The sequence below is a fragment of the Megascapheus bottae genome, chromosome 3 (assembly GCF_031878675.1).
Source record: "Megascapheus bottae isolate mThoBot1 chromosome 3, mThoBot2.hap1, whole genome shotgun sequence".
NCBI lineage: Eukaryota > Metazoa > Chordata > Mammalia > Rodentia > Geomyidae > Megascapheus > Megascapheus bottae.
Window position 1 is genome coordinate 84,178,968 of NC_143511.1, and position 26,651 is coordinate 84,205,618.

General features: G+C 41.8%; 1 protein-coding gene across 3 annotated transcripts; it reads left to right on the top strand.

The window, feature by feature from the left end:
- The first annotated feature begins 66 nt into the window (after positions 1-66).
- On the top strand, positions 67-25,598 carry Zbtb43 (zinc finger and BTB domain containing 43). Of its 3 annotated transcripts, XM_090330653.1 has the most exons (3): positions 67-164; positions 6,902-7,025; positions 23,153-25,598. In XM_090330653.1, exon 3 carries the CDS (start codon positions 23,176-23,178, stop codon positions 24,577-24,579), a length of 1,404 nt encoding a protein of 467 aa, XP_090186779.1. In that variant the 5' UTR covers positions 67-164; positions 6,902-7,025; positions 23,153-23,175; the 3' UTR covers positions 24,580-25,598. The 3 variants fall into 3 exon arrangements, with proteins under 3 accessions (XP_090186779.1, XP_090186780.1, XP_090186778.1); XM_090330654.1 differs by lacking the exon at positions 6,902-7,025; XM_090330652.1 differs by lacking the exons at positions 67-164; positions 6,902-7,025 and adding an exon at positions 16,046-17,283.
- The last annotated feature ends 1,053 nt before the right edge of the window (positions 25,599-26,651 follow it).

Sequence of the window (26,651 nt, forward strand, 5' to 3'; positions counted from 1 at the left end):
CCCCCGGAAGTACTGACAGTTTCGAGGGGGCGGGAACTGGAAGCGTTTCCGGGGGCGGGAGGCTCAGGGGGTGGTTGTTGCGGAGGAGACGGCTTGAGCAGGCCAGGCGCTGACGACCGAGACGCTCGCTCCCACTGGGGATGTGAACGCTGAGCTCTTGGCAGGTAATGGCGGGGTAAGGAAAACGCGGGGGGCAGCGTTGAGGGGGGAAGAAGCCGGCGGGAGGTTTTGGAATTTTCCCCCCACAGGCCCCGGAGCGCGCGTGCGCCCCGCCGGGTCGAGCGGATCCGAGGGGATGCTGAGGCCGTGCGGGCCGGCCAGCTTTGGGGGGGGGGGGGTCCCCGCGTCCCACGCCCAGCCGTATCTCTCCAGTCAGCCCGGCGTGGAGAACGCGACGCCGAGGTCCTTTCGAGCCACCTCTTGCCAAGGTCACCCTGCCCCGCCGGGGTGAGCCGGGCCCGAGCGCTTGGAGATCCTGCCCGGGTTTGTCCCGACGGCCGTTTAGCGGCCTCGAGTTCGAGGCAGCCGTGAGTGAGTCCCGACGCACCGAGGCCTGTGGAGAGGCCACACCGGACTTGGGTAGTCTTGTTTTCCTCTGTTTTATCTCTTGTCACCTGTTGGGTCACCTATCCTTTTTGTACCAGCTTGCCCCCCCTCCCCCATCCACCTGGTTATTGCTCCCCACTTTGCCCCTCTCGGAATGTCTCCGTGCCTGGGCTTCTGTCTTCATTTCTGTCTCCACCGTGCTTTTCTGTGGCTCTTGACCCCTTGTTTCCTAACTCAGTCGTTCCTCTCACTGATTGCCTGAAAGTCAAATCCACTTTTTAGGTCATCTTATCTGTTGCTGCCCCCTTCTCTACCAATTTTGGGTCTGTCTTGTTTGTCTCTCTTCCCAACTGTGTTTGTCTAGGCGGGTGGGGCAGTTCTGCCTGGATCTCTGGGCCATGGAAGGTGACTCATGACCTCGTGAAACAACCCACACTGGTGGCATTCTCAGTGACTATAGACTGCAGTCTGGCCTCAACTCTGACAGGTGTTGCCCAGCCTTACCAAGTGTCAGGATGCAGCAGCGCTTGAATAGCAGACAGAAGGCCCATCTCAGGGCCAAAGCAGCTTAGGCAGGCTTAATGGATCTTCATCTTCTCTCCTTTGTGGTTTTATTTGGGGGGGGCCTCCACAGCTCTCCATATCTCATCTGTGTGTCAGAGGTGGTTTCAAAGGCTGTTGGAGAGCCTTACTTCTGAGTTACAGCTGATGCCTATCTACAGGGTAAGGAATGTCTAAGGGTCAAGCTGAGACCTTTTGCCTTTTGGGATCCATAGGATAGTAGCTGAATTTCTAGAAGAGCTGCATGCTTAGCTAGGTGACTATGTTAGTTACATTATGAGAAACCTAATCATTAGATAAGAGGACCCTGCTTCACCAACATACCACTGGAGAGAAATAAGCTGGACACAAGGACAAATACTTGTTGGAAACCTCAGAAATAAAGTGCTCAGAATAGATAGAGTCACAGACAGGAAATAGAAAAGTTTGGCAGGGACCAGGGTAGAATGGGATATTTATTATTCAGTGTATACATAGTAATAGAGAAGACTAACAAGCTCTGGAAATTGATTGTAGTAAACGTTGCACAACATTGTGAATGTACTTAACACTTAAAATAGTCTTATATTGGGGCCAGGAGTTTGGCCTAGTGGTAGAGTGCTTGCCTAGCATGCACAAAGACTTGGATTCGATTCCTAGGTACCATATACAAAAAGCCAGATGTGGTGCTGTGGCTCAAGTGGTAGAGCTCTAGCCTTGAGAAAACCCAAACACAGTGCCCAGGACTGGCCAAAAAGAAATAGTCTTATATTAATGTCTGTTTGATGTACACAAAAATATTCATTGGAGATTACTGAAATAAGGTCTTTCAAAGAGTGATCTTAAAATTTTTATTCCATTAGGAATTAACAATTAGGAACATTGAGTTGCCATTCTTCACAGCATTGGCCACAGCCTGAGGGCCTTAGAATAAGTGTTTGGTTAAATAAGTTTGCTTTAAAACTTCCTCAAGTTTACCCACATCAGATTTCCACCCTGCTTCTTTCCTCCTTCACCCTCGGGAATCAGTGCAAACATTTACTTGAGGAAGAAACTTGAAAGATTTTACTACAAGGTTGGGGGGAAAAAATCATTTTATTATCACAATACCAGGCTATTTCTTACTGGGGGATGCCCTTTTATTCATTTCCATGTAAAAGCCTTGAGTTCGCCTTTAAAATAGTTTATTGAACATTCTAACAAGATGTAATAGCTGAATTACTACTATATTTCATTGAATCTTAGATGCCATCCATGACTGCGTGTCAGTAAAAAGAAAAACACTGGCAGTTAAGTTATAAAGTTTTCTTTTCATTTGGCTCTCCTATTTTATCTTTACTGAAAACACACTGACTTAGACCAGTTTAAAAAGCATTATATACAAAGGAGTAAAAATAAATCGATTAAAGTACTTACTAATTTTTTCAAGTACTTGTTTAATCTTGTTTTGGTTTGGTTTTGGTTTTTTGCCAGTCCTGGGCTTGTGCTCAAGGCCTGAGCACTGTCCTTGGACTTTCTCAAGGCTAGAGCTCTACCACTTGAGCCTTAGCCCCATTTCTGGCTTTTTTCTATGTATGTGGTACAGAGGAATCAAACCCGGGTCTTCGTGCATGCTAAGCAAGCACTCTACCACTAGGCCAAACTCCCGGCCCCTTGTTTAATCTTTTTATTAAGATTTTATTAACATTAATTTTTACATCATATTTCACATGTCATGTTTAACAAACAAGTATTCAAGAAGGGAATCTCTGTATGGAATCACTGGCACATAGATTTTAGAACATAATTAAAATTAAGCTGAGGGTTTGTATGTCATAAATACATATTAATCTATATAATAAAACATTATGTCTATAGAGTATCAATAAATTTTATGGCTGTGTAGTTACGTTTATAGGTCCAAGGCCATGTCCATAACCTTGCGGGTACCCAAATATTGAGTCATTACTCTTGTACTGTATGGATCTAATATCCACATATCAAGGAGACCATGTGCCTTTTGTTCCTTTGGTCTTGACTTATCTCACTCAACATGATTCACTCTAGTTTCATCTACTTTCCAGTGAATGCCATTATTTTATCTTGTCTGTTGGCTATGTAGAATTCCATTGTGTGTGTATGTGTGTATATATATATGTTTTATAAATATATATTATATATGTGCACCACATTTTTTGTATCCATTCATCTGTAGTGCGGCATGTGGACATGTGGATGTTTCCATCGCCTGGCTATTGTGAATAGTGCAGAGATGAACATGGCTGTGCAGGTGTCCTTATCATATCGTGGGCTATGATACTCAGGGTAGATACCCAGGAGTGGTATGGCAGGATCGTAGGGAAAGTCTATTTTTGTTTTTTGTTTTTTTGCCAGTCCTGGGCTTGAGCTCAGGGCCTGAGCACTGTCCTTGGACTTTCTCAAGGCTAGAGCTCGACCACTTCAGCCTCAACACCACTTCCGGCTTTTTTCTTTATATGTGGTACGGAGGAATCGAACTCAGGTCTTCGTGCATGCTGGGCAAGCACTCTACCACTAGGCCAAACTCCCAGCCCCTATTTTCAGTTTTTTAAGAAACGTCCAAACTGCCTTCCAGAGTGGCTGTACTAGTTTATATCCCTACCAGCAATGTAGTAGGGTTCCTCTTTCTCCACAACCCTGCCAGCATTTGTCATTGTCTGGGTTCAGAATATTGTCCGTTCTACTTGGGGTAAGGTGATATCTTAGGGTTTTTTTAATTTGCATTTCCTTTATGACCATGGATGATGAGCATTTTCTCATGTTTTTTTGTTTTTATTTTTGCCATTTTATTCTCTTGATAAGTCTCTTTAGTTCCTAGTGATTGGTTTGTTGGGTTTTAGGGAGATTAGTTTCTTGAGTTCCCTGTAGATATTGGACATTAAGCATTTGTCTCATGTACTATTGTTTAATCTTTTTAAAATTATATTTTTACTTAAGTAGTTGTACAAGGGGGTTCCATAGTTTCATTGGATATGCTTTGACTATTATGATTGCATTCTTCCCTCCACTTTCTTCATTCATTTGCCATCATCCCCTTTACCTCCTTCCTAAGCTGTACTCTTCTGAATGTTTTTCAGTCCATTAATTGTCTATGGTTTTTCCAAATGGTGCCATCCTTTTTGTCATCAGAAACATTGGCTCTCCAGCCATTATCTCAAGCAGTGACAACGACTAAATCTGCCATCTAGGATCATGTCCTGGTTTCATACATTTTAAAATATGTCTTTAAATTGCCTGAATCAACATCCTAGACTCATTTTTTATTAAAGAATTTATTAACATTGATTTTTACATCATATTTCAAATGACGTGTTTAACAAACAAGTATTCAAGAAGGGAATCTATATACAATCACTGGCACTTAGATTTTAGAACATAATTAAAATTAGGCTGTGTCTATAAAGTCATACATTATATTGTCTGTGTAGTTGTGTTTATATATCCAATGCCATGTCCATAGCATTGGGTATGCAAATATTGAGTCCTCGCTCTTGTACTGTTTGGATCTAATAGCCACATATTAAGGATACCATGTGCCTTTTGTTCCTTTGGTCTTGACTTGTCTCATTCAACATGATTTAGCTTCATCTACTTCCCTGCAAATGCCGTTATTTTATCTTGTCTGTTGGCTATGTAGAATTCCATTTTGTGTGTGTGTGTGTGTGTGTGTGTGTGTGTGTGTGTATCACATTTCTGTATCCATTCATCTGCAGTAGGGCATCTGGATTGTTTCTGTCACCTGGCTATTGTGAATAGTGCATAGATGAACATAGCTAAGTAGGTGTGCTTATCATATCTTGGGTTGTGATGTTCAGGATAGATACCCAGGAGTGATATGGCAGGATCATAGGGAAGGTCAATTTTCAGTTCTTTAAGAATCCTCCACACTGCTTTCTAGAGTGGCTGAACTAGTTTACAATCCCACCAGCAGTGCAGTAGGGTTCCTTTTTCTCCACAACCCTGCTAGCACTTGCCTAGACTGATCTTTATGAAGTTTCCCTTTTCACTTTTTAGTTACAGTAGAGAGATTTTTGTCTTTATATGTAACTCTGTTGAGGGGGAAATTCCTTTTATATTTTGCTGTGAGGTTAAGAATTTTAATGAAATAGTTCTTTTGTTGAGCTTCTTATCCTGAGTTCTCTTTCATGAGGCTACAGTTAAAACATCTCCCTGGCTTTATTGAAATGTGATGGAAGGATGACTTTTAAGTGGAGGTTGAGGCCTACAATAATGTCTTCTCTTTTGACCTCAAAGAACTTCAGTGGGCCAATTTGCCCTAGAAGTTCCAAGTATGTTCTTAGTTGTGGCCTAAAATTGGAGGGAGTTCTGAATCAAACTTCATAAATTAGGTGGCTTGCTTTTTAAAAAATCTTAAAAGAGAACTTACTAAGTTCTTAAGGTAAAACGTTCCAATTAAGGAAATATAGGAGACTGATGATTGACAACCAAAGAACCAAAAGCCTTTTCCACAGTATGTTTTATTTAAAACTGTTGTTTTGATTGTGGATTGAACCCACTATGTCAGTCACAACTTTTGTCCTAAAAGGATAATTTTTTTCCAGGCCTGGGGCTTGTACTCAGGGCATGGGCCTGTCCCTGAGCATCTTTTGCTCAAATCTAGTGCTCTGTCACTTGAACCACAGCACCACTTCTGGCTTTTTCTGTGTATGTGGTACCAAGGAATCAAACCCAGGGCTTTGTGCATGCTAGGTGAGCACTCTACCACTAGGTTACACTCTCCCCTCCCCTTTTTTTTAAGTTAGATTCGACGATTGGTATCAAACTCAAGACCTTCTTCCTCAGCCTCCAGAGCACTGGGATTATAGTCATGCACCACCTGGTTCCAAAGGGTATTGTTTAGTTTTGTTGTGGTTCTGGAGATCTATCCTGGGGCCTTGTGCATGGTAAACAAGTCCTGTACCATTGAGCTGCAGTCCTAGACTGAAAGGATGTTTTTATTCTGCAAAAGTACACAAACATCAACAATGTTTGTATCCAAGTTTTAACAAACATGAGATAATAATGGCAACTGTTAACATTGAAGAAAGCCAGGTGAGAAGTATAAGGGAACTCTGTACTGTTGTAGCAATGTAAAATTATTGCAAAATAAAACATGTATTAAAAGAATATATAGAGCCAGTCCCAGTGCTGTATACCTATAGACCACAATAGAATGACCAAGGCAGGAGTATCTGTAGTTAAACACTAGCCTGGGAACAGTAATCCCTTGTCCCAAAAAGTGATAAATAAAATTAAAATTCAAAGACAAAGGCAAAAATAAGATGTTTCAGAATTAAAGTTTATATATAACCCAAAACACCAGTCTTTTGTTTTGGGTTGGTGTTTTTGTTGCTGTTGTTGTTTTGGGTACTAGAGCTTGAATTCAAGGCCTCAGCTGTATCATTTGAGCCATATCTGTAGTCCAGCTTTTTTTTTTTTCTGGTTAATTGGAAATAAAATGAATTTGCTTGTCTTTGGACCCCCAATCCTCAGATCTTGACCTCCAGAGTGGATAGGAATCTAGGCACTTGGCTGTTTTTTTACTTTTTGAGACCTGAGCTTGCTGTGTAGCCCAGGCTTGACCCAAACTTACTATTGAGACCAAGTTCACTTCAAATTTGAATTTCTGCTTCCTCAGTGCTGATGTTACAGGTATGCACCACCATGCCTGGCTAAAAACAGTCTTAATTTGTTTCTTGTCCGTTACTCAAACATAGAGTGTTTATTAGGGAAACACAAGTGCATAGCCAATGGCACCAGCACCTCTTACACTTTCAATATGCTTTTTTCCTCCCAGAAATCAATGTGATTTAATTTGAAGCAAAACTGAAAAATGGATCCATCTTCACTCATTTATGTGTACTACTTTTCGATGGTCATGGCATAAATAACTTTATCCGAGGCATTCAACTTTGCATTAGGTAAGCCATTGTCTTGCTAGTAATATAATTTTTAAAGCTATATGCTGAAATCATTATTCTTTGAGCAGGATAGTTTGTACACTGTCTTAGAACAACGATTTGAGTGTGTGTGTGTGTGTGTGTGTGTGTGCGCGCGTGTGTGCGTGTGTGTGCGCGTGTGTGCGTGTGTGTGCGCGCTGGTCCTGGGGCTTGAACTCAAGACCAGGGAACTATTCCTTAGATTTTTTTGTTTTTGTTTTTTTGTGGGTCTTGAACTTAGGGCCAGGGCGCTGTCCCTGAGCTCTTTCTGTTTTCTGGTGGTTAATTGGAGATAAGAGTCTCATGGACTTTAGTGCCTGGGCTGGCTTTGAACTGTTATCCTCAGATCTCAGCCTCCTGAGTAGCTAGGATTATAGGCGTGAGCCACCGCACCTGGCTTATTCCTTAGATTTTTTAACTCAAAGCTAATGCTTGTGGACCCATAGCTCCACTTCACTTCTGGCTTCTTGCTAATTAATTGGAGATAAAATTCTCATGGACTTTTTTTTGCCTGGACCAGCTTGAAACTGCAGACAGATCTCAACCTCCTGAGTAGTCAGTTTTACAAGTGTTAGCCACCAGTGCCCAGTTAGTAGTATAGGTTTTTAATGACTGTGAAATAGATGTTTCTTCTCTTCTAAGAAGACATATTGTATATTTTAAGGCCAATCACTAGCACACTTTAGCATGTAATTTCAGAGAATATTTTCCATTGCTTTTTTTTGCAACTTAGAAAATAACTTATTTATAGTTCTATTTAAATCTTGATGTACCTTCTAAGACGTGTAAGCTTGGGCAGATCTTTTAATCTGTGCTTTTGTTTACTATAAAATGAGTGGGAAGGTAATAGGTTACAGAACCTGAGTTTATATAGTATGCTTTGTGGACTATAAAGCATTTGACTCATGTAAAGAATTTTGTTACACATACAGTATCAGTATTTTTGTACATTTGTGCCAGACTTTAAATTTACCAAAGCAACCATTTACTCTGTTTTAATGTGCTTTCTACAGTAAGAATGCAAATTACCATATGCTCTGATTAGAAAAATCTCTGGAGGGCTTCAATATACAAATAGCTGATTGGTTTACTTCCCCATTTTATTATTACCCTCTGTGCTTTTTGGTTGTTTAGTCATTGTTTAAATGGCATATAAAATGTTATGTACAGTTCCTTAGCCAATTAGTAGTGTCCACTACTAAATTCAACATTGCATTTTTAGGCTATAAGCCTAGACTCTAGTAGGAGTTTCACATGTCTTGGCACCCACCTCTACAGAGCAAAAAAGAGTCATGGTAAAGAGCTGAGAAAGGAGATTTATTATATGGTGTGTGAAGACAATACTTTAGGCCATCTTCAGCCATCTTTGGGATACAGATATGAGCCATAGGTTCAAGGAGGTAGAGAATTGAGGATGAGGCAAGAGAGGTACACTTAAACAGGTCTCATTCCCAGGTTTGTGGTCAGAGATGGTGGCATGTGTTATGACATCCATTGTCTCAGCATTGCTTAGGTGAAGACTTGTTACAATAAGAGGCCTTAGCAATTTGCATGTTTGTTTCCTGTGGTCTGCTGTCCAATCCTACCCATTCCTTCTTGGGAAGTAACTACAGAAAAGAATGGCTCATGGAAAAAAATCATTGATACAAAATGGAAGCAGAGATACCTAATCTTTATCCTGCTTTTCGTTAATTTGTCAGCCTAAGTAGGAATAAGTGCTTTTAGCAACAACAGCTTTTTTTTTTTAATTTATTTTTTACACCATTCCTGGGGCTTGAATTTACAGCATAGACACTGTCCTTGGGCTTTCTCAAGGCTAGTGCTCTACCACTTGAGCCACAGCACCACTTCCAGCTTTTTCTGTGTATGTGAAGCCCAGGGCTTCATGCATGCTAGGCAAGCACTCTGCTACTAGGTCACACTCCCAGCCCAGCAACAGTAGCTTTTAAGCACAAGTTACTAACTTCTCAGAGAAGAGATCTTGGAGGCCTAGTTCAGGGATTCTTCAATAAGTCATCTTTCATTTGCTTAAAAGAAGACAGAGCCAGGTCCCAGTGGTTCATGCCTATAATCCTAGATACTCAGGAGGCTGACATCTGAGGATCACCATTCAAAGCCAGTCTGGGAAGGAAAGTCCATGAGACTTATATCACCAATTGCAACCACCAAAAAGCCAGAAATGGAACTGTGGCTCAAGGGGTAGTAGCCTTCAGTGTTCATGTCCTGAGTTTAAGCTCCAAAACCAGTGCCAAAAAAAGGGGGAATGACAACTTGTTAATTGGGTTGTTACAGGAATTAAATGAGCTGTAGTATGTAAAGTGCTTTGCATATTCTGGAGGCATTGCTCAGGGCATGCACCACCAACACTTGACTTGTTTCTACATTTTGACTCTTAGGAATAACACTGTTAGGAACATTCAAATACAAGTTTGTGTGAACATCATATGGGGTATTTTTTGTTTTTGTTTTTCCCTCTCGTAGGTGTATATTAGGAGTAGAATTGCTGGGTTACTGGTAATCCCTTTCTGCATTTTACATGTCTATGCACAGATGTGTAAAGAAATAATTCTAATATCTGCATGTCATCACTGACACTTGTTAATGTCTCTTGCTTGTCCTACCTGCCTAGTGAGAAAGGGTTTTTCCTAGTTGATTTGCTGCTACTGCTTCTGCTTCTCTTCTCCTCCCCCTCCTCCTCCCACTCCTCCTCCTCCTACTTCTTCTCCTTCTTATCTTTCCTCTTCCTTCTCCTCCTTCCTTCTACTTCTACTTCCTTCCTCCTTCCTCCGAGACAAGGTTCTATCCCTGAGCTCTTATGCTCAGGGTTAGTGCTCTACCACTTTAAGCCACAGCACCGCTTCCAGTTTTTGACTGGTTAATTGGAGAGAAAAGTCTCATAGGGACTTTTACGCCTGGGCTGACTTCAAACTATGATTGTCAGATCTCAGCCTCCTTAGTAGCTAGGAATACAGAGATGAGCCACCAATGCCAAGATGATTTGCATCTGTGTGTGTCTGTGTCTGTCTGTCTGTCTGTCCTGGAACTTGAATTCTGGGCCTGGGCGTTGTCCTTGAGTTCTTTAGCTCAAGGCTATTACTCTGCCACTTGAGCCACAGCGCCACTTCCAGTTTTCTGGTGGTTAGTTGGAAATAAGAGTCTCACCGGATTTTCGTGCCCAGGCTGGCTTTGAACACGATCCTCAGATCTAAACCTCCTCTGTAGCTAGGATTGCAGTGCCTGACTGCATCTTCTTAATGATTAGTAATACTGAATATTCATACGTTTATTGGTCATTTGAACATGTTCTCTGGAAAATTTCTAGTCAGATCCTGCACTGCTTTTTTTTTTTTTTTTTTTTTTTGCCAGTCCTGGGCTTGCCTTGGACTTTCTCAAGGCTAGAGCTCTACCACTTGAGCCTCAGCACCACTTCCAGCTTTTTTCTATGTATATGGTACAGAGGAATCCAACCCGGGTCTTCATGCATGCTAGGCAAGCATTCTACCATTAGGCCAAACTCCCGGCCCCTTCACTGTTTTTATTGTTTTTTTTTTTTTAAGTTTGGCTATTTATCTTTTTATTTTTTTGTATTTTTTATTGTAATTATTAAAAGGGTTACATGATATCTGCCAGATAGAAGATGCATTAATTCACTTTATTTATCTTTTTATTAATTAAATAAAATATTTTTAAATTTTGAATGCAAATCATTCCTTAGTTATATGTTCTATAAATCACGTCTCTGGACTGTCTCTTCATTTCTTGAAGGTAGTGATTATGCCAGGCATAGTACTGTATCTTCCTGCTCCCTACTTCTCCGCAAGTCCCACCCATTTCTCCCTTGCTCCTACATTCATTATTGCACCTTGTGAGAATTTTGTCTTCAGTGTAATGGCATATACTTGAGGCATATCTCCACTTCAGCTTTTTACTGGTTATTTGAAGAGTCTTACAGATGTCTATCTATATGGACTAGCTTTCAACCGGGATCTTTATATTTTAGCCTATTGAGTTGCTAGGATTACAGTTGTGAATCATTGGTTCCTGGCTTCTTGTCTTGTTTTGATACCAAGGTTCTTTAGGATTACGTTGTGTTGTTCTTTTTTGCCAATCCTGGGGCTTGAACCCAGGGCCTGGGCATGGTTCTTGGGCATTTTTGCTCAAAGCTATTGCTCAACCACTTGAGACACAGCTCCTCTTGGGGCTTTTTGGTGACTAATTGAAGAGTCTCCAGGACTTTCCTGCCCAGACTGGCTTTAAACCATGATCTTCAGCCTTCTGAGTAATATTGAAGGTGTGAGTGACTGGCACCTGATGATTCTAGGTTTTATAAAACTGATAAAAAAATTTTCCCACTTTATTTCCTTTCCGTTCTCCATTTTCTTTTAATATTTCTGACTGATTATATTGTATAATCATATATATCCTAAACATTTCTGTTTTAGGGAATTTATTGATGTTCTCTGCTATAAATTTCTGCTCCATTTTAGTTTCCTTTGTGCTACCATTTTAGTTCAGAACGATCTTTGCTACCTATCATTTTTTTTTTTTTTTTTTTTGCCAGTCCTGGGCTTGAGCTCAGGGCCTGAGCACTGTCCTTGGACTTTCTCAAGGCTAGAGCTCTACCACTTGAGCCTCAGCACCACTTCTGGCTTTTTTTCTATATGTGGTACTGAGGAATCGAACCCGGGTCTTCATGCATGCTAGGCAAGCACTTTAACCACTAGGCCAAACTCCCAGCCCATACCTATCATTCTTCTAGTCTCATATTCATTAAAATTATCAAAGTCATGATTTATTGAAGTTTATGGAGACATCAAGTTAAGAAATGCTATCTAAACTACTTTCTTTCTCTATCCATTGCTTTCATTTTTGATATTGTAGAATATATTTGCAGACTCCATCTTGGTTTTATTCTGTTTATCCTTGAGAAGGAAATGTTTTGTTCAGGTCTGGAATTTTACCTGCTTGTGGATGGATTGCTTCAGGGGTCTCTTGTTGAATACTTTTTTTTTTTTTTTTTGGCCAGTCTTGGGCCCTGAGCTCAGGGCCTGAGCACTGTCCTTGGACTTTCTCAAGGCTAGAACTCTATCACTTGAGCCACAGCACCACTTCTGGCTGTTTTCTATATATGTGGTACCGAGGAATCAAACCCGGGTCTTCGTGCATGCTAGGCAAGCACCCCACCACTAGGCCAAACTCCCAGCCCTTGAATACTTCTTGTTAGACTTGATCTTGGTCCTTAAGCTGATATAGGACTGAGCCATCATGGCTCTGCATAAGTGGAATGACACTCTCAGGAGAGCGCAAGCACTCTGCACTTTCTTTTGTAAAGTTGTAATACTGGACCAGAGCTCTGCTGTGTCTTTGGCCCAGCTGACAAATGATGACATGTACCTTCCTGGGCAGCTGAATTAAAATTGGACCTCTTGATTTTTTCCTGCTGAAGCAGTGTGCAACCTATGAGATCTGTCTAACACACCCACTTCTAAATGTTGCCAAGTTACTACCTACCTGTGTGTTCTACACCAGCTTTTAGCTCTGGTTATCTGAATAGAAGGTATAGATGATCTTTTACATGGATTGTTGCTACTCTGCTGGATCACTGGGAGCAGAATACAAAGTTATAAGGGCAGTGTCCCATCTGTTCTTTACTCCTTTTTTTTTAGGATTTGAACTTAGGGTCTTGTATTATCTCTACTGCTGAGCCACACATCCAGCCCTTTCTTGCTGTGGTGGTTTTTCTGAATAGGGCCTTTGTCCAGGCCTGAGAAAGATCCTACTACTTTACACTTCCTAGGGTGGCTGGGATGACAGATGTACGCCACCACACACAGTTTCCCTTAGATGGAGTCTTGTGAAAGTTTTTCCCAAACTGTCCTGAAACTGACTTTTTCCAATCTCAGATTCACAAAGTTGACATCTGTACACATCTATGCCTGCTTTTGATTGAGAAAGGGTCTCAAACTTTTTGCCCAGACTTCCCTTCAATCCTCCTGATTTCTGCCTCCCAAGTAACTAGGATTCCTGGTGTGAGCCACCGGTGCTATCTCATGACTTAGGTGTCGTGATTCTATTTTTTTGTAAGTTAATATGCATTTGTAATGTTTTTTAATTGGAAATATTAGATTAATCTATTTATCCTTGAAGTAAATACTGATAAGGATTTTTTTTTTTTGCCAGTCCTGTGATTAAGCTCAGGGCCTGTGCACTATCCCTTTTGCTCAAGGCTAGAACTCTACCACTTGAGCCTCAGCACCACTTCTGGCTTTTTCTAAGTATGTGGTACCAAGGAATCGAACCCGGGTCTTCGTGCATACTAGGCAAGCACTCTACCACTAGGCTAAACTCCCAGCCCCCTGATAAGGATTTTTTTGTTGTTGTTTTGTCATGGGTCTTGAACTTAGGTCTTAGGTCTTACGTTCTGTCCCAGAGCTTTTCTGCTCAGGGCTAGTGCTCTACCACTTTTAACTGTAGCTCCACTTCTGATTTTTCTCATGGTCAATTGGAGATAAGAATCTTATGGACTTCTCTGCTAGGCTAGTTTTGAACAGTGATCCTCAGATGTTAGCATCTTGAGTAGTTAAAATTATAGGCATGAGTGACTAGTACCCAGCCTGATAAGGATTTAGTTATACCTTTTAGTTAATTGTTTTATCTTTTATATACATATTATTTAATAGTGTTGCTTATATTCCTCTTCTTTGAAATATAATTTTATTGTTATTATTATGGCATTGTACAGAGAGGGGTTACCATTTCATAAGTCATTTGTGGTTTCTGATGCAGATCCCTTTAAGATAACTCCTAGTTTCTCCCTTGTTTTTGAAATTCTCTTTATATCTTTCTACAGTTTGTATGTCTTTCTACAGTTTGACTGTAAATGGTTCAGTGTGATCTCTTTTAACTCCTTCCATTTGAAGTTTATTGAATTTCTTAAATGTCTTCTTTCACATTTTAGGAGTTTCTGACCATTGTTTCATCAAGAATAATGAAATGGCTCTTCTTCAGTCTTTCAGTAGGTAGCACTAGGATAGTCACTACAGGAAGAAGCAGGAGATGTTAGGTCTAAAAGTAGAGCTCCAAATGTTTGGAGAACAAAATCCATGTTCTGCCTGATGCTTGCTCTAGAGAAAATGCAGCCAACTCCCACCTATGTGGCACCTCCTCATATGGCAGGACAGAGGAATGGTGAGTATGCTGTTCTCCAAGACTCAGCATTCTCTCCACTGCTGTGAGTGTGGATCAGCTTCCACAGTTCTGAATATGATTTTGATTGCCTTTTCCAGATTCTTGATTATGCTTGTGGGGGGGTGGGGGCAGGAACACTGCATCAAGTGCTTAATTATGGCACCTATTTCTGTGGATTCATTTCAAATGTCTTATTCTTGGTCACTTAAAATTTCACAATAGAGGGGCTGGGAGTTTGGCCTAGTGGTAGAGTGCTTGCCTAGTATGCATGAAGACCCGGGTTCGATTCCTTGGTACCACATACATAGCAAAAAGCCAGAAGTGGTGCTGAGGCTCAAGTGGTAGAGCTCTAGCCTTGAGAAAGTCCAAGGACAGTGCTCAGGCCCTGAGCCCAAGCCCAGGACTGGCAAAAAAAAAAATTCACAATAGATTCTTTTTTTTTTTTTTTTTTTTTGCCAGTCCTGGTCTTGAGCTCAGGGCCTGAGCACTGTCCTTGGACTTTCTCAAGGCTAGAGCTCTACCACTTGAGCCTCAGCACCACTTCCGGCTTTTTGCTATGTATGTGGTACCAAGGAATCGAACCCGGGTCTTTGTGCATGCTAGGCAAGCACTTTAACCACTAGGCCAAACTCCTGGCCCCACAATAGATTCTTGAACTGGGTTCCAGCCTAAGCTTCTGAGGAAGAAAACAAAACATGTATTACAGATTTAAACACTTCTTTTTAAAAAAATTTTTTAAGTTTGGAATGCTTTTCTGTGTCCAACACAAAATCGTGGAACTATAAACTAAAAAAGAATGGTTACTTTCAAATGTGACAGGAAACTCTGTCAGGCAACTGAAAGAAAATTGCTTCATAGGATAAACTTAATTTCCTAAATTTGTGATAGAAATAAATGGAAAGAGAAAAGAAATAGAAAGACAATATTAACTGCCCAATTTATTTGAGCACAGGATATAGCTGATAACTTATATAGAAAGGCACAAATGACTAGTAAATTTTAATAGAGTATGAGTCACATTCATGATTAATAAAACGCAAATGAAAAAGGCAAAGGAATTGAATTATTCATTTAAGGGATTTTTCTGACTCAATAATATCCAGTCTTGGAGAGGATAGGATGCGACTTAGTGTACAACAAACTTTGTGGAAAGGGGACCAGGAGATTGGCCTAGTGGTAGAGTGCTTGCCTAGCATGCACGAAGACCTAGGTTTGATTCCTTGGTACCATGTACATAGAAAAAAGCCAGAAGTGGTTCTGTGGCTCAAGTGGTAGAGCTCTAACTGTGAGAAAACCCAAGTACAGTGCTCAGAACCTGAGCCCAAGCCCAGGACTGGGGGAAAAAAAAAAAATAAGAGGCAAGGACTAGGAATGTTGGCTAGTGTTAAGAGTGCTTGCCTAGCATGTATGAAGCTTTGGGTTCGATTCCTTGGTACCACATTTTCAGAAAAAAACTGAAGTGATACTGTGGCTCAAGTGGTAGAGCACTAGCTGTGACAAAGCTCAAGGACAGTGCCCAAGTACTGGCAGAAAAAAAAATGAGAGGCAAGCAACCAATTTGGGCTCAAAGCTTTATTGGGGGACAGGTCTGCCAGGCTGCTGCGAGTAGGAATTGAGGCAGCACTTCTCCTAAATTCAAGAAAGAGCGAGAGATTGAAAATGCTCCTAGTACATTTATAAGACAAAGTTACCTTTCCAGAGGAAACACTGGGAGGCAACTACACAGGCCTGGTAGGCACAAGGATGAAGGTTGACAGTGGGAGTTTGCGTAGAAAGACAGACAGAGGGAGAGCAAAGAAAGCCTGAACATTTGAAACCTCTGACCATTTACCATTGCATTGGCAAAAATTGCCCAGATCTCTGAGATCAGAGTCTTGTAATATAGAAAAACTTGATTGCAATGGGAAAAAAAAGTTATTTTGACTTTATGTAATCCTTTAGAGGGAGTCTGGTGTGAGGGGAGGAGTCTGTGAGGACTTAAAGAAGAGCCCTGCTTCTGGGGGCAGGGGGAGGTTGGGGCCATCCTTTAAAAAGCTTTTTTTTTTCTTTGTCATTTTGAGGGAGGTCTGAGAAAATGAGAATGGGGGTAGATGGGACAATGTCGTGAAGGACATCTGTCAAATGGCTCAAAAATTTACTGGGAGGCTCATTGGCTCATTGAGCAAATAAATTGGCTCAATTTATTTGTAGTTGACTTGTGGCCAGTTCGGTCAGGGCTATAAAGGAGGTAGAAGACCATGCCTTCCTTAAGAGTCTGGTCGAGGTGATCAGGCTGATAATTCTACCCTGGGTCAGAGCGAGAGACAGCTTCTTGACCAATAGGTTTTTGATTAAGGTATGTAAAAAAAACTTCTATTTGGGAAAGGTCAGAGAGGGAGAAAGGAATGTAAACATGAATAATGCCTTTAGTGCCAGCCACCTCTTGAAGGGAAAAGAGGTAGGCTGGTGCCACAGCAGATGATTGATGAGCAGTGCAGGAATGGGTATGAGACAGAGGGCAACCTTGCAGGGGTGGAGGAAGTAGAAGGTGGGGCTCACTAGAGTGGTGGAGAGGGAGGAAGAGATTGAGATGTGGAGTTGGGTTGGGAATGTGGAGTAAGGAGAGTGGTCAGCAGGGTGAAATGGAAGGTCAGGGTCAGGGAGAGGGCCAGAAAAAAGCCTGAGCATAAGGGATTTCTCCAGCCTTGCCACTTCAGTGACAGAAGTTATTCAGGTTTGTGAGGATATTCAAGTGGAAGGTACTTTCTCAGGCCATTGAGACCCACTGTCCGATTGGTATTGAGGCTATACTATATTAGAAAATAAGTCTTTTGGGGTTTCATGATGAGTAGCCCAAAGATAGAGGATGTTTTGAGGAGCTTTAGGTTGAGAGGGAGAGGGTGGCAGTTGAGATCCAGGTGGAGGAATTCTCAGTTGCTCTGGGCATCCCCAGGAACACAGAATTCCTAGTAGAATAGGACAATGCCCCAAGGGGTCATCACCCATGAGACAAGTCATTGGGGAGCATTCCCTAGCCAGCCACTTGGTCCTTCCAAAACAGAACAAAAGCAAGGTGAGGAGGCTCGTAGAGACAGGATGTCAATGCTCGCCCTTGCAGATTGTATTGTGAGGCATGCAAAAGTCTGAAGTGGCTGGCAGAGGAAAGTAAAGCTTTGTTTTAGGAGGAGGGCCTGAGGCCAAACCCAAACCACTCCTCCCAGGTTTGAGCACCAGGATATAAGAAAGAGCAAGCAACCAGTACAGTCTCAAGGCTTTATTGGGGGAGATACCTACGGGACTGTTCCAAGCAGGGATGGAGGCTGCTACCATAGACAGCTGTGGGTGGAACTTAAAACTTAGGGGGCAGTCACATGGGAACCATGTGGGCCACATTATATGGACAGTGGGAATTTAGGGGTTGAGGAGAGTCAGTCAGAGGAGTGTAAGGAGACTATTACCACTGAGGCAGGAATTTGTACATGACACCACGAAAGTAGAGCAGCATTGAGGAAAGAGAAACCTAACAGATCTTTGAAAACAAGTGAAGACACAGGGTGGGGATTCGTGGGCAAGCAGAGTCCAAGACCTTAGAGTAGTTCGGTAATAAATGTCAGAAAATCAAATACAAAGTCCCTGTAGATACTTTCAAAGGTTTGCCATGGTAGTTAAGCATCAATATGCAAGATGGGATAAATAAGGAGGCCGGAAAATTATATAATACTTACACTAATGAGCCAGACCAACCCCTCCCCCCCCAAAAAAAACAGGAAGTAAACTAAAAAAAGCAGATAAATTCCTCTCTCACTACTACTTTTATGTGGTAAATTGCAAGTTTAGATTTAAGGTAATTCTCCTTTGAAATGGTAAATGTCTGGAATTCTAGGGTGGTGACTGAACAACTGCTTGTGTGGCAAAAGGAAGTCTAGATGGTTAGGGGTGTTGAGGTTGTGCCTTACCATTTGTCTGAGGATTAAGAGTAACTAGACTGATAATAACTGGGCTGATATTTGCCCACTGGGAATCATAGGAATTCTGGGAGAGCAGGAAATGGTTCTCTTTGTTTCTCCCTACTTTGTTATTTTAAAATAAATCCTTGCTTGAACTTTCACCTTGTGAGATTCTCTTCATTAAGTTACCCTGAATACTTTCCTTGCGTGAATCTCAGAGACATGGGTTTTGGTGGAAACTGGAAAGCTGAGGGAATCCCTTCTCCAGAGACATAGCCATTGTAATGTTGTTTATAATTTCAAAAATCCAGACAAGTATTTAAATGAAAAAAAATGTTACTGTTTGTTAGGTAGAATGCTAATTACTATCCTAATCTGAACTTTAGGAAATGTTGTCCAAGCAAGTTATTGAGGGATGTACCTGAGTTAAGCCAAATAAAAACATTTTCCACTCTCTTCTTTCTGTATTAATTCATATTTTTTGTAATAATAAGCTCATTTCCCACACTGAAAGTTGGTGAAAACATTTTAAGAAAATAATAAAATATGTCTTGAAGATAGAAAAAAAATCCAGGCAAATGAAATTCTATAAGGTAAGAAATGCTCAAATTAGCATGCATTCATGTATCTGGAGACATTATGGCCATTAAACAGAATGAGTAGCTCTTTGGGGGCTAATGTGAGATGATCTCTGAGATATATTAATATGACAAAAGCAAAGTGCTAAGTAAAAAACAGATAATAGATCAATTTGAATGCCTATTCTCAAAGAATATGTATGATTTATTCTGATAATTACACAGGAAGGTTTCTAGAAAGATACACAGACATTTGTTAGTAGTAATTTTCTTTGGCAATGCTTGGAGTTCAGCTTAGCCCCTGCTTGCTGCTAGAATGGAGCTCTACCAATTGAATCATGCCTCCAGTACTGTTATTTGCTTATGATTTTTTTTTTGGTCAGTCGTGGGTCTTGAACTCTGGCCCTGGGAGTTGTTCCTGAGCTCTTCAACTCCAGGCTGTTGCCCTACCCCTTGAGCCACAATGCCACTTCCAGTTTTCTGGTGATTAATTGGAGATAGAGTCTCACAGATTTTTTAGTACTTGGGCTGGCTTTGGGCCAGCTTAGAACCATGATCTTCAGATCTCAGCCTCCTGAGTAGTTAGGATTACAGGCATGAGCCACCACCCTTGGCTTACTTGCTGGTAATTTTTGAAGAACTATTCTCAAACTGTTATCTTTCTACTCACCCTGTCTGGTAGGTAGAATCACAGGCCTAAACCACAGGCACCCAGCTAACATTTCTTTTTGAAACTACAAATATCTAAGTAGTTTATATCTTAGTCTGTTATGTTTCAAGTCACTAGGAATTGTATTAAGATGTATAAAACTAAAAATGAATTTAGACCCGACACCAAATTTCAGGAGTCCCATGTTAGGTCTAGTGGCTCATCCCTATCACCAAGTAGAGACAAGGTGAGAAACTGAGAAAGGAGATTTATTACATGGCAGTCATGGAAGACAGCACTTCAGTATCTCTTCGGATATCTTCCAAGGTACAGACATTTGCCTTCGATTAAACAGGAAACTTGGAGTCAGGAGGAGAAAAAGAGATGCGTAGTTGAACCAGTCTCAAGTCTTAGGTATGGCCTGGTTGACCATTAGCTCAGTCTTGTCTCTAGAGAAGTTATCACTTTACCAAGGACAAATCAGGAACGCATTGTCTCATGGGTGATTTCCCAAGTTTGTGAATGTTTCATTTGAGATGATAAGAAGATGACATTGTCTGTTTGAGGAGTAGTTTGCCTTCCACATATGATACTTATTAGTGATTTTTTTTCTTTCCCTGGAGCCTAGGATGGTTATAAAGTGACTGTAGCAGAGAATAGCTAAGGTCAAATGGCACAGATAAAAATGTTAAGCTTTTAGTTCACAGAGCCCCACAAAAGCATCTTTTAGCTTTCCTCTTATGAAATTATAAATTAATATTTAGTCAAGTAACTCATGCCTATAATCCTAGCTACTCGGGAGGCTGAGATCTGAGAATCCACATTTAAAGCCATCACACGAGGGAAAAGCCCATGAGATTCTCATCTCCCATTAGCTGCCAGAAAATCCAGTTGTGGAACTGTGGCTCAAGTGGTAGAGCTCTAACTTTACCACAAAAGCTCAAAGACAGGGTCTGAGTTCAAGCCCCAGGACCAGCACCAAATAATAATAATAATAATTGTAACAATAATTGTTTTTAAAAATACAGTCTTGAGGCTGGCCTCAAACTCCTGGAGTTTGGCTTAGTGGTAAGAATGCTTGCCTAACCCGGGTTTTCATGGTACCACATACATAGAAAAAGCCAGAGTGGTGTTATGGCTCAAGAGGTAGAGCGTTGAGAAAGCCTAAGGACAGTGCTCGGGCCCTGAGTTCAAGCCCCAGGACTAGCACAAAGAAAACCCAAAACTAACTTAAAGGTAAGAGAAAGGGAGAGAGAGAGAGAGAGAGAGAGAGAGAGAGAGAGAGAGAGAGAGAGAGGGAGAGGGAGAGGGAGAGGGAGAGGGAGAGGGAGAGGGAGAGAGAGAGAAGGGAGGGGAGGGAGGAGAGGGGAGGAGAGAGAAGGAGAAGAGAGAGAGAGAGGAGAGGAGAAGAGAGAGAAGGAGAGGGAGGGAGGGAGGGAGGGAGGGAGGGAGGGAGGGAGGGATAGGGAGTCCAGCTCCATTTTAGTCTTTTGCCGGTAAGAATCTCTTGGATTTGTCTGCTCAGGCTGTCTTTGAACCAGGATCTTAAGGTTTCAGCCTTCTAAGTAGTTAGGATAATAGATGTGAGCCTAAAAACTAATCTTGTGCCAGGTTCATACCTGTAATCCTAGCTACTCAGGAGGCTGAGATCTGAGGATCTTGATTCAAAAACATCCTGGGCACTAAAGAATGAGAGACTCTTATCTCCAATTAATCACTAGAAAACAGGAAGTGTGGCTGTGGCTCAGGGGTAGAGCGGGTAGCCTTGATCTAAAGAGCTCAGGAACAAGGCCTAGGCCCAGAGTTCAAGTCCCTTGACCCACCAAAAAGAAAAGAAAAGAAAGAAAGAAAAAAAGAAAGAAAGAAAGTAATCTTGCATTATGACATTTTTCCCTCCCTCCCTTCTTTCCTCCTTTCTTTCCTTCCTCTCTCCCTCCCTTTCTCCTTTTCTATTACTTTGCCTGTCCTAGGACTCAAACTTACGGCCTGAGCACTAACACTGAGCCTCTTTGTGCTCAAGGCTAGCATTCTACCCCTGCAGCCATAGTGCCACTTCCAGCTCTTTTGAGTAGTTTACTGCAAATAAGAGTCTCATAGGCTTTTCTGCCTGGGCTAGCTTGGAGCTGCAATCCTCTGATCTCAGCCTCTGGAGTAGTTTAGGATTATAGCCATTAGCTACTGGTGCCTGGCTGCATTATGGCATTTTCTTAGAAAAGGTAGAGTGATGTGCCAGCAAAAAAATAAAAAATACTATAATCTTTGAGGTCATATTGACCTAGATTTATATCTCAACTTAATAAAAACTAGATTTTAACCTTGAGAAAGTTACTTAGAATAGCTGAACTTGAGTATTCAAGCCCTGAATTTGAAGAATAATTTTTAAGATGAAGTGGAAATGATATACAGTTCCTGCTATATAGAAATTACTCAAAGCACATTACGTTCATTGTCATCTTCCCCTATCCCTCAATAATGTTTCAGTCTTTGAATTGCCTGCTTCTTTATCTTTTAAAACTTGGTATTTAGTGATGTTTGACTAGAGCAAGGTTGACAGTCACTTATCTTTTGGGTCATTTACAACTGAATTGGGAGGGGTTGGCTAATCTATAGCTGAATTCTCCTTGTGCTGTTGCTAGGACTGATCCCTAACACAGACAAACCCACCAGATACATTTACAGTAACAATACATGTAGTCCCTTATTCTTTGCAGTAGCTTGTTGTTGTTATTGTTGGCCCTGGGGCTTGAACTCTGGGCCTGGGTGCTGTCCCTGAGTTCTTCAGTTACCGCCCCACCCCTTGAGCCACAGCACCACTTCTGGTTTTCTGATGGTTAATTGGAGATAAGTCTCACAAACTTGAGTGCCCAGGCTGGCGGTGAACCATGATCCTCAGATCTCAGCTTCCTCAGTAGCTAGGGTTATAGGCATGAGCCACCGCTCCCCACTCTTTGCTGTAGCTTAATCTTCTGGGTCCATTCTGTAGCAGAAGCAGTGTCCTAGTTGAGTTTTAAGCACTTTGGAGAGAGAAATTTTAGAAAAACCTTGATACTTGCAACTTGATTTTGCTTACCTCACACCATTAGCTCTTAGAGATAGAAAATTCCCACCAGTGTTAGAGAAACATGCATTTCAGCAAGTGTGGTACCAAAAGACTGGTAGACTTACCTGGTCCCTTGGCACAAGTCCTCTTGTCCATCAGTCTCTCCCTAGATTCTACTTAGTGATCTCCTTTCTCCCTTGAAATGGCCAGATCCATTCTTGCCTCAGAACATTTGCATCTGAATCTCTTTCTTCCCATAATTCCCCCCCCCCCAGGTAGGGGAGAGAGGCTTGGAGCTGAGATCTTCTACTGTGAGGCTGACACCCCTAACCCTGTTCTCACAATTGTAGTCTTGCTCCTTCTCTTCACCTTGGCAAATGTGAATTGAGACTAAAGCCTACCATTTAATTGTTTTGATAGGAAGCATATTTGTTTTTATTAGAAATATTTTCTTCATTTTCCATAAGGGATTTATGTAGCTTACAGTTGCTATTACTGTGGTATATTTTGTTTTCTCACACATGGAGGAAACCTTGAGTCAATACTGAGATGGGTGTGGGGATTCTAGCTGTTGGCACCCTCACATCAATCCCCTACGCACCAGTACCCATAGGCAAGGAGACTTTATGGAATTGGGAACTTGTCTACATTTTCTTAGTCATAGAGGAAGAGATAAAGTAAGCTCTTTTTTAGGCTGGGATTAGTACTAACTTTCCTTTCTCTTGTAGCACTAAACAAGATTTGTGATGAAATGGAGCCTGGAACAAACTCTTTTCGAGTTGAATTTCCTGATTTTTCCAGCACCATTCTACAGAAACTGAACCAGCAACGCCAGCAAGGACAATTATGTGACGTCTCCATTGTTGTCCAAGGCCACATTTTCCGGGCACACAAAGCTGTTCTTGCTGCCAGTTCACCCTACTTTTGTGATCAAGTACTCCTGAAAAACAGTAGGAGAATTGTGTTGCCTGATGTGATGAACCCAAGAGTGTTTGAGAACATTCTCCTATCTAGTTACACAGGACGCCTGGTCATGCCTGCCCCAGAAATTGTTAGTTACTTAACAGCAGCCAGCTTCCTCCAGATGTGGCATGTGGTGGACAAATGCACCGAGGTTTTAGAGGGAAACCCTACAGTCCTTTGTCAGAAACTAAATCACGGCAGTGACCACCAGTCTCCAAGCAGCAGTAGTTACAATGGCCTGGTAGAGAGTTTTGAGCTGGGATCTGGGGGCCACTCTGATTTCCCCAAGGCCCAAGAACTGAGAGATGGTGAGAATGAAGAGGAGAGCACTAAAGATGAGCTATCATCTCAGATCACCGAGCACGAATACCTTCCTAGCAACTCATCCACTGAGCATGACCGGCTGAGCACCGAAATGGCAAGCCAGGATGGGGAAGAGGGGGCCAGCGACAGTGCTGAGTTCCACTATACCCGACCCATGTATAGCAAGCCCAGCATAATGGCTCACAAACGCTGGATCCACGTGAAGCCTGAGCGCTTGGAGCAGGCCTGTGAGGGCATGGATGTGCACGCAGGCTACGATGAGCACCAAGTCACTGAGTCCATCAACGCCATGCAGACTGAGCACTCGGTCCAGCCTTCAGGAGTAGAGGAGGACTTTCATATCGGAGAAAAGAAGGTGGAGGCAGAGTTTGATGAGCAGGCTGATGAAAGCAACTATGATGAGCAGGTGGACTTCTACGGCTCTTCCATGGAGGAGTTTTCTGGAGAGAGGTCAGATGGGAATCTGATGGGGCACAGACAAGAGGCTGCCCTCACAGCTGGCTACAGCGAAAATATTGAAATGGTAACTGGAATTAAAGAAGAAGCTTCCCATTTAGGATTCTCAGCCACAGACAAGCTGTATCCTTGTCAGTGTGGGAAAAGTTTCACTCACAAGAGTCAGAGAGATCGACACATGAGCATGCACCTCGGTCTTCGGCCTTATGGCTGTGGTGTCTGTGGTAAGAAATTCAAAATGAAGCACCATCTCGTGGGCCACATGAAAATTCATACAGGCATAAAGCCCTATGAGTGTAATATCTGTGCAAAGAGATTTATGTGGAGGGACAGTTTCCATAGGCATGTGACTTCTTGTACCAAGTCCTATGAAGCTGCAAAGGCTGAGCAGAATACAACTGAGGCTAACTAAAAATAGGGGCTGGCCCTTGAGTGGCATGCACAGAAATAAACTATGGTAATTAATGCAAATCTGGGCACAGATGATGCGTGCTACTTGCTATTATGAGAAAAGCTTAAAAAAAAAAAAAGGAAGATATTTCTGAAAGACCAGCTCTAAGTAGGCCAATTAAAAAAATCTAATTTGTTGGATTGGTATATTCCAGCCCTGGCCTGGATTGGGTGAGTGGGATAAGTTCACCTGCTGCCCAGCTGGCAAGGGAAATCTGGCCAGTTGTGATTGAGGCAGGTGAACTTGGGGAAAGAGACGGTCTGTACTTGGAACTGAACTGCAGCCTACCAGTTCCATCTCAGTGGCAGTGATTTTCAACCACACATTTTCACAGGGTCATGCTGAAGTTTTATTTTGCTCTTATTATCGATCCTTGATCCATAGGTAACGTGGATTTGTTTTGGTAGCTGCTTCACTGAATGAATGCTACTTATGTAAAAGCTTCAAATAATGTGATTCCTAGGATGAGAAATTGGTTAACAGAGCATTCTTGTCTGATGTTATTCTTTCTAAAGGATACTTTAGGAATGGGGAGGTACTGGGAGGGTGACATTTGAGAGCTGAAACCAATAACCTGTGAGAAATTTCAGTTTCTCTAAGATGCCTCTGTCACAATGTTTCAAACTTTAGTATTTTAGTACTAAAATACTTTAGGTGAGTTTGAACTATTATATCTAATGATAATTCTCTTGGGTGCCAGAGTTAGGTGTTTCTGGTTACCCTTCCCCCAATTCTCTCTAATTGTAGCATCCACACATGAGGACCACTCCAGCTAGGAGACTTCTGACCACAGTACGGAGGAGTGCACCAGCTATTGTTCTGTAAATCATGGTGCTTCCAACAAGGATACCCGTGACCACAGTTCATAGGATGAAGCTGGAAACATAGCTGAGTGTTGACGGAGGGCCATACTAATCCTCAACTGCCTGAGTAAAAGTTGGGTGTGAAGCAGAATCTCATAAATGCCAGGTTATACTCAAAAGCAGATGGCCCAAGAAAGAAGTCTTGAGGAATACACTGGTAGAGAAACATTCTTAGAGAAGAAAGAGTACAATGAGCTAACACTGTCAGTTCTTTATGAGTGCTGGAATATGAGTGCTGGAATATTTGTTTAAGGGAGAAAGAAGGGCTGGCTCACACCAGTAATCCCAGCCACTGGGAGGATTGCATTTCCAGGCCAAGCAAGGCAAAAAGTTTGCAAGACCCCCAGCTCAACCATAAAAAGCTAGCTGTAATGGTTCATACCTGTCATCCCAGTCATATGGGAAGTGTAAATAGGGGGATTACAGTCCAGGTTGGTCCAACCCTATTTGAAAAAATAACTAAAGCAAAAAGGACTGGGGCATGACTCAAAGGGTACAGTACCAACTAGTGAGTGTCAGGCCCTAGTACCACCGATTAAAGGCGGAGGAAGAAGTCGTAATTTTAGTAAAAATAGTCGTACAGATTCATACTTCATCCAAGTTATAGATGAAGCTGCATAAATTTACAAGTCTGCACATAGCTGTATCTAGCAAACGATAAGCCGAGCTGCTAGTCTGAGGCCTTTTCTGCTGATCAGTTAGTTGTTTTAGGGTCAACAGGAGGCATGTCTCCAGAATGCCATTCAGCTATGTCGCGTGTCTGAGGTAACCAGGGTAGGACAGGGTGCTATTGTCTGTCATCTTTCTAGAAACGTACTGCTCTATTACTTCTAAAAGTAGAAAATTGCTTTCCTTCCAATAAAAATAGTTTGTTTTGGACTTGGGGTGAAATTTTGTTTTAAAAGTTTTGCTTTGCTCTAATGTGATAGACATTACTGGCAGTGGCCTCTGATCTTCAAGCTCTTCACACCCACAGTTTCCTTGTTGAACATTGTCTGGAAAGTGGGGAGAAAATACCACTTGCTCTTGTAATCAAGATTACAAAACATTACAAAACAGGGATCTACTCACTAACACTGTATCAGTCTATATAAAAAGCACTTTGTATTTAAAACTTTATTATATATATATATATAGTTTGTTTTAATTTAGAAACTAGATATTACCTCT

What these genes read in the sequence shown, in the direction of transcription:
- Zbtb43 (XM_090330652.1), top strand. Translation starts at nt 17,193, where the DNA reads ATGCCCCAAGGGGTCATCACCCATGAGACAAGTCATTGGGGAGCATTC. An exon ending in CAAAACAGAACAAAAGCAAG is followed by an intron (nt 17,284 to 23,152) that starts GTGAGGAGGCTC and finishes TTTCTCTTGTAG; the next exon opens with CACTAAACAAGATTTGTGAT.